At 50.9% G+C, this 7,115-nt stretch overlaps 1 protein-coding gene across 1 annotated transcript in view; it reads left to right on the forward strand.

The window, feature by feature from the left end:
• Nucleotides 1-6,562, forward strand: part of MEIS3 (Meis homeobox 3) — a 15,109-nt gene extending 8,547 nt beyond the window's left edge. The window contains exons 7-12 of the mRNA XM_007942872.1: nt 2,242-2,353; nt 2,538-2,686; nt 5,377-5,453; nt 5,642-5,700; nt 5,808-5,891; nt 6,513-6,562. Of these exons, the coding sequence (XP_007941063.1) occupies nt 2,242-2,353; nt 2,538-2,686; nt 5,377-5,453; nt 5,642-5,700; nt 5,808-5,891; nt 6,513-6,562 (531 nt within the window). The remainder of the gene's footprint in view (nt 1-2,241; nt 2,354-2,537; nt 2,687-5,376; nt 5,454-5,641; nt 5,701-5,807; nt 5,892-6,512) is intronic.
• Nucleotides 6,563-7,115: the final 553 nt, after the last annotated feature.

The following is a 7,115-nucleotide window of genomic DNA, read 5'->3' on the forward strand; positions in this document are numbered from 1 at the left end:
CACAGTAGCATACAGTCAGACTGCAGTGGTTACCAGGACCAGATGGGGACTGCTGAAAAGTGAGGGCTGCTTGTCAAGAGCTGAGACCTCTTCACAGCCAGCCTAGAACATCCAGAGGGACACATGTCTCACGCTCACGCTCACCCTCACCCTCACCCTCACCCGACTGTGCTGGTGGCTCCCAGCGATTGAACCAAACCTTAAACCCAAACAACAAGGTAGTCTTAATACAGCCGTATGGGTGGGATGATGAATTACCTTGTCCCTGGCAAGTGGTTTGCATGCAGCTGCTAACCTAAAGGTTGGTGGTTCAAACCCACCCAGTGGTTCCTCAAAAGAAAGACCTGGTGACCTGCTTCTGTAAAGATCACAGTCCAGAAAACACCATGGAGAAGTTCCACTCAGTAACACAGGGTCTCACCAGAGTCGGAATGACTCAGTGGCAATGGGTTTTATTTATTTACTTAATTTTATTTTTTATTGTGATTTGGGTGAAAATTTAAAGAACAAATTCACTTTCCATACAGCAGTTCACATGCACTTTGTCTCATGACAGTGGCCACAATTTACCCCAATGCAACAGCTCCCGTCCCACTTCCTCCCGACAGTCACCTCTTCCCTGTGCCCATCCCTCCATGCCCTCCTGAGCGGCAGTAGGTTTTAAATTGTTTTTATTGTTTATGGGTAGATCGACCTCCTGGGATACAGAGGTGAACTGTGCATTGTCAGGTTCTCAAAGTTGTGTTCTCTGTGCTTTGAAGATTTCACTGCTTCTGAAAAGAGTGTTTTTTTTTTTTTTTCCCCTCCATAAGTTTAGTGCAAACTCATGACAGCAAAACCTGACCTGAACTAATGGGAGGCTATTAATAGCCTTTATTTCTTCCACTTAGTTAGATAGTCATTCATTTGGCTGAAGAAATGTTAATGAGTTTGAGGATGAGGTTATAGCCCAGACCCTGCTGGGGGGTGTTGTAAAATAACACAGTGTATGCACTGATCAGCTGTCTAAAAATGTGCACATTGTGGAAACACTCCCAGCCCCCAGGATATCAGGTAAGGTGCCACGGGGCTGTGTGAGGTCATCTTCACTGAGTGATGCACATGCCTTTTTGTAAACTGGAGTCCCCGGGTGGTGCGAACAGTTAAGCCCTCAGCTACTAACCAAAAGATTGGTTACTTGAATCCACCCAGTGTTGCTTCACAACTGGACCAATAAGCAATATCATGATCAGTGGAGAAAAGATTGAAGTTGTCAGGGATTTCATTTTACTGGGATCCACAATCAACACCAATGGAAGCAGCAGTCAAGAAATCAGACGTCGTATTGCACTGGGCACATCTGCTGCCAAAGACCTCTTTAAAGTATTAAGAAACAGAGATGTTACTTTGAAGACTATGGTGCTCCTGCCTCAAGCCATGGTACTTTGATTTGTTTCATATGCATGTGAAAGCTGGACAATGAGGAAGGAAGACTGAAGAAGAGTTGATGCCTGTGAATTATGGTGTTGGCAAAGAATGCAGAAAGTACCACGGCCTGGCAGAAGAACTAACACATCTGTCCTGGAAGAAGTGCAACCGGAATGCTCCTTGGAAGCGAGAATGGGCAGACTTCGTCTCACCTACTTTGGTCATGTTGTCAGAAGAGACCATTCCCTGGAGAAGGATATCATGCTTGGTAAAGTGGAGGGTCGACGAAGGAGGGGGAGGCCTTCAACGAGATGGATTGACACTGTGGCTGCAGTGATGGGCTCAGGTACTGCAAGGATTGTGAGGTGGGTTCAGGAACAGGCAGTGTTTTGTTCTGTTGTACACAGGGTCACTATGAGTCGGAGCCGACTTGACGCCACCTAACAACAACAGTGGGGCCTCAGCAGAAAGACCGGGTTATCTCCTTCCCAAGATCAGCTCTTGGGAACCCTATGGAGCACAGTTCTGTTCTGACCCACATAGGGGCACCATGAGTCAGAACTGACTCCATGGCAACTGCTTTTGGTTTTAGGTCAATGAACTCATTTAATCCTTATCACGTTCTGTAAGGAGGAGATTATTGTTGCCCACTATTTTTCAGTTGAAGAAACTGAGGCACAGAGAGGTGAAGTGATTTGGCCAAGGTCACACAGCCAGGAAGAGGCAAGGATGGGCTTCACACCCATGGGTCCCAGCTCTGTAGCCCATGGCCTTAACTATGGTCCTGTATTGTGCCCCAAGGCTTGACGTTAACGTCTGACTCTTGTTTTCCAGAATACTACGTGGATCCGAGACCACGAGGACAGTGGTTCTGTACATTTGGGGACCCCAGGTCCATCCAGTGGGGGCCTGGCTTCCCAGAGTGGGGACAACTCCAGTGACCAAGGTGAGCTTGAGAGACAGAGGAGAAACATAGCTGTCAGTCTTAGGATTGAAGTTAGACTGGAAGTAGGACTTCCAGAGGGGCAAGGAAGGATCAGGTGTGCAGTGGTGTCTGGGTTGAGGGTTTGGGGCTCCTAGGTCCCACTGCCTCTCAGTGTCCACAGACACAGCATGCCTGTCCCCCTCAGGAGATGGGCTGGATACAAGCATGGCTTCTCCCAGCTCTGGGGGAGAGGACGAGGAGTTGGACCAGGAGAGGAGGCGGAATAAGAAGAGAGGGATCTTCCCCAAGGTGGCCACCAACATCATGAGAGCCTGGTTGTTCCAGCATCTCTCGGTGAGAGCCCTGTGACCCTGGGATGTGGTGGGCAAGGAGAGGTGGAGAAGGGTGGGCACGTGAGACGGAGCTCAAGAGACACCCAGAGATGGGAAACTGAGTTGGGGGGTTGATAATAGAGGATGAGGACTGATAAGATCAAACATCAGGGAGTGCTTCCTGTGTGCCAGGGGTTGTTTTCATTTTTATTTTTTTTGATGAAGGTATTAAACAGCGAAACATCATACACCTGTTTGACTGTTTGTACATTTACAGTTCACTGACCTGTGCTCCACGCTCCAGGCCGTGCTCTTTATCACTGTCCTTCCCAAGTTGTTTCATTAATACAAACTCACTGTCTCCTAAGCTTCTCATCTAACCTTTCAAGTGGCCGGTGTCAATTTCATCTCACACACACTTCTAAAAAGCATAATGGTTGGAACAGGCATTCTTTACTAATTAAAATAAACTATATTTTATATTTCCTCAGAAGGAAGGTTGGGCAATCTACTTCCGTAGTGACTGCCTTAGAAACCCAAGGAGGGGTTGCTATGAGTCAGGTCTGACTTGACAGCAAATAACAACAACAACAACAAATGCACACACACACACACACACACATATATACACGGGAGCTCTGGTAGCATAGTGGCTAAGACACCTGACTGCTAACCAGAAGGTTGGCAGTTCAAACCCACCAGCCACTCCTCGGAAGGAAGGTTGGGCAATCCTACTTCCGTAGTGATACTGCCTCAGAAACCCAAGGAGGGGTCGCTATGAGTCGGGTCCGACTCAACAGCACATAACAACAACAACAACAACATATATACACACACACACACACACAACACAAACACATAAATGCATGAATATATACACACATATATATACATAGAAGGAAGATGGGGCAATCTACTTCCATAGTGATACCGCCTTGGAAACCCCAGGAGGGGTTGCTATGAGTTGGATCTGACTCAACGGCAGTGAGTTTGGTTTTTGGTTTACACACACACACACACACGTGTGTGTATATTGATACGAAGACGACTTCAGGGGATGGTTTTGGTTTAAGGTTTAAAGCTTAAAGATTATCTCAGGGAAGTGGTTCAGGGACTCATCCAGCAGCCTCAGTGCCCCCAGAAAATCTGGATTCCATGAGAATTTGAAATTATGTTCTACATTTTCCCCACTTTTGGTCAGAATTCTACAGAATCTTTGGTCAAAATGTTGAGTAGCGGTAGCTGGCACCATCCATTTCTTCTGGTCTCATGGCAAAGGAGGCAGTTGGTCGTGGAGGCAGTTGTTCAAGGAGACAGTTGGTCGCAGCTTCCAGTTTCTGTTCCAATTTCTGACCCTCCTTCTTCCTCTGCTGCCCCAGGCCTGTAGAGACCAGTTGTCGCACTGTCTAAGTTCACCTGTTTACCATCTGTTTAACTTGTTCAGCTCTCTCTATAGTCTCTCCACCCATCCATCCACCTTCCGTCCAACCATGACCCACCCACTCACCACCCATCCAAACATACTCTGTAATGGAGGGGCTGTGACTATCTCCTTTTTGCTTGTGAAGACACCGAGAACAGAGAGGTCAGGGGATTTGCCCAAGGTCACATAGCCAGAAATAAGCTCAAACACAGCAGTGTGGTCCTAAGCTCTTCACCACACTGCCTCAGAGAAACTGGAAAATAGAGACATACAGACAGGGACAGACTGAAACATAGAGACAAGAGAAGTATGGTGAAGAGTGAAACAGAACAAGACAGAGAAGGACAGGAGTCACCGAGGGGCCGAGACCGAGAGAAAAGCAGAAACACAGAGGCAGAGAGGGACCGAATCAGAGAGAAATATACAAACACAGAGATACAGGGAGAGGCTGAAACAGGGACAGAGACACACAGAAAGATACGGAAGCAAACCCTCCATCAAGTTGATCCCAACTCCTCCCTGTGCCCCTACAAGACAGAATAGAACTGCCCCATAGAGTTTCCAAGGCTGTCAATCTTTGTGGAAGCAGTCAACCTCCTCTTTCTCCAGCTGGGCAGAGGTGGGTTAGAACCACTGACCTTTTGGTTAGCAGCTGAATGCTTTAACCACTGGGCCACCAGAGCTCCTTCAGAAAGATACAGGGAAAGGCTGAAACACAGAGACAGACAGAGGGACAGAAAGAGGGAGGGAGGGAGAGAGAGACAGACACAGAGAAATTAGAGAGAGAGCTGCCAGAAAGAAAGAAACCGGACAGGGAGAGGCTGAAACAGAGACAGAGGGAGACATGCAGAGACAGACAGGGAGACAGAGAAGGGGACAGAGAGAGAGAAGGCGGAGGAGGAAGAGAGACGGAAACAGATTCAGGAGCTGGGAGTGGAATGTGCGCGCCCGTCTTGATGGGGAGACGCTTGGAGAGGGATAGGGGAGGAACGGGCCAGGCGGCCCCGGCTTCCACTCAGCCGAGCGGCGGAAGCCCCCTCCCCAGCAAGTTCCCCGGCGAGGGCCTCCAATTAGCCTCTAATTGCTAGACGAGGCGGGGCGCTGCGGGAGTAATTGCCCAGAGCCGGCGGCGCTTCGCCTCCGCTGGGCCCTGGGGACCACAGTCCTGCCCCACCTCGCTGGCTCCCCGGCCCTGCCACAGCCTGGAGGCGCCGTCCCCGGGAACCTGGCGGGCCTTGGGGACCAGGCGACGGGCGGGCAAGCAGGATGACCCTTGCTGGTGGCCACAGCACCCGTATCCCTCGGAGGAGCAGAAGAAACAGTTGGCGCAGGACACCGGGCTCACCATCCTGCAGGTTAACAACTGGTGAGTGACGGGGAGGGAGGGCGCTGTCCGCGGTGCTGAAGACGGGCCGGCCGCCCCTCGGAGCCCCTACTCCCCGGCGCCTGCTTGTCCTGGCCTCTCCTCCCAGCTCTGTCTGTCTACCTGGGCTCATCTCTGCCCATGCCCCATCTTTCTTTACATCCCCCTCTGTCTCCATGACGCCCACCCAGGTTCATTAACGCCCGGAGACGAATAGTACAGCCCATGATCGATCAATCCAACCGTACAGGTACAAGGAGAAGGTGGGAACGGAAAGCCTGGGTCCTCTCAGGGAGAGTCAAAGCCAGAACCCAGGCATCTTGGGGCTCAGTCTGCACCCCTTTATCCCCTCCACAGGGCAGGCTGCAGCCTTCAGCCCCGAAGGCCAGCCCGTGGGGGGCTACACAGAGACTCAGTCACACATGACCTCCAGGCCGCCAGGTAAAGCCCCATCCCCTAGGATAAGCCACGCCCATGGCACGGTAGGCCCCACCTCCAAACCAAGTTGCTCCGCCCTCTGGGATTAAGTTCATGAATAATGCAGCACCCTCATTTGCATACCAGGGGAGCAGAAGATGTAGAGGCAGATTTCCTGGTCTCCACTTTTTCTTGCATCCTTCACCTCTTCAGGCTCCACCTCCCACATTGGAAGGCTCCTCCCTGGTGGCTCAGTGGTGGGATTCTCGCCTTCCATGAGGGAGAGTTGAGTTCGAGTCTTGGATGGCACACCTCTTAGGCAGCCACCACCACACCAATAGAGGCTTGTGTATTGCTGTGATGGTGAACAGGTTTCACCGGAGCCGACAGATGAAGCCAGGGGAAACCCTATGGAGGACAGGAGTCCAAACCGATCCACAGTGGCACACGGGCCCAGGGACAGGCAACGTTTTGTTTCCTTGTGCCTGGAATTGCTATGGGTCAGGGCCAACATGATGGTAGCTAACACCAACCCCTTTGGGATGCCTCAGTTATCAAAGGATGGGGCAGGACTTAGAGGTGGATGGGGCTGTCTGGTGAAGACCCACTATGCCTTCTATGGATGAAAATAACTTTGTTTTCCAGGATCAATGGGAATGAGTTTGAACTTAGAAGGAGAATGGCATTATCTCTAGCAGGTGGATTCAAGATGTGTGTGAGTGTCCACGGTCTTGGGGAGATGGTTGGGGCTTAGGGTAACTCTCAAACCTTCCATGTTCCAATAGTGGGCCCATGTTGAGGAAGACAGGGCAAGGTCCACCAAGACTTTGTGAGAAGATTCTTCATCCATTCACCCATCCATCCACTCACTCCTCCATCCAGATGTTTATTCACCTACCAGGCAGCCACGCCCCTCCGCACACCAGCCAGCCACATCCCTTCTGCCCACTAGCCAGTCACGCCCTCCGCCCACCAGCTTGCCATGCCCCCTCCGCCCACCAGCCTGCCAAGCATACTTGTACACACCCCTGCCCCCACTTCTACACTAATCCATCCACCACCACACATCCATTCATCCATCCACCTACCCACCCATACATTCCCCTGTTTATCTGTGCATTCACCCACCTACCTACCCACCCAAACCTCCACCTGTCCAAACATGCACTCAATCCTCATTCCATTCCAGGGCCTGACATGCATCAAGGAGGGTCCTCCTCTTGAGAAGCTTCTGGTCTGTGGGGAAAG

This window comes from Orycteropus afer, unplaced genomic scaffold (assembly GCF_000298275.1).
Source record: "Orycteropus afer afer isolate SDZICR_OR568_19922 unplaced genomic scaffold, OryAfe1.0 scaffold00099, whole genome shotgun sequence".
NCBI lineage: Eukaryota > Metazoa > Chordata > Mammalia > Tubulidentata > Orycteropodidae > Orycteropus > Orycteropus afer.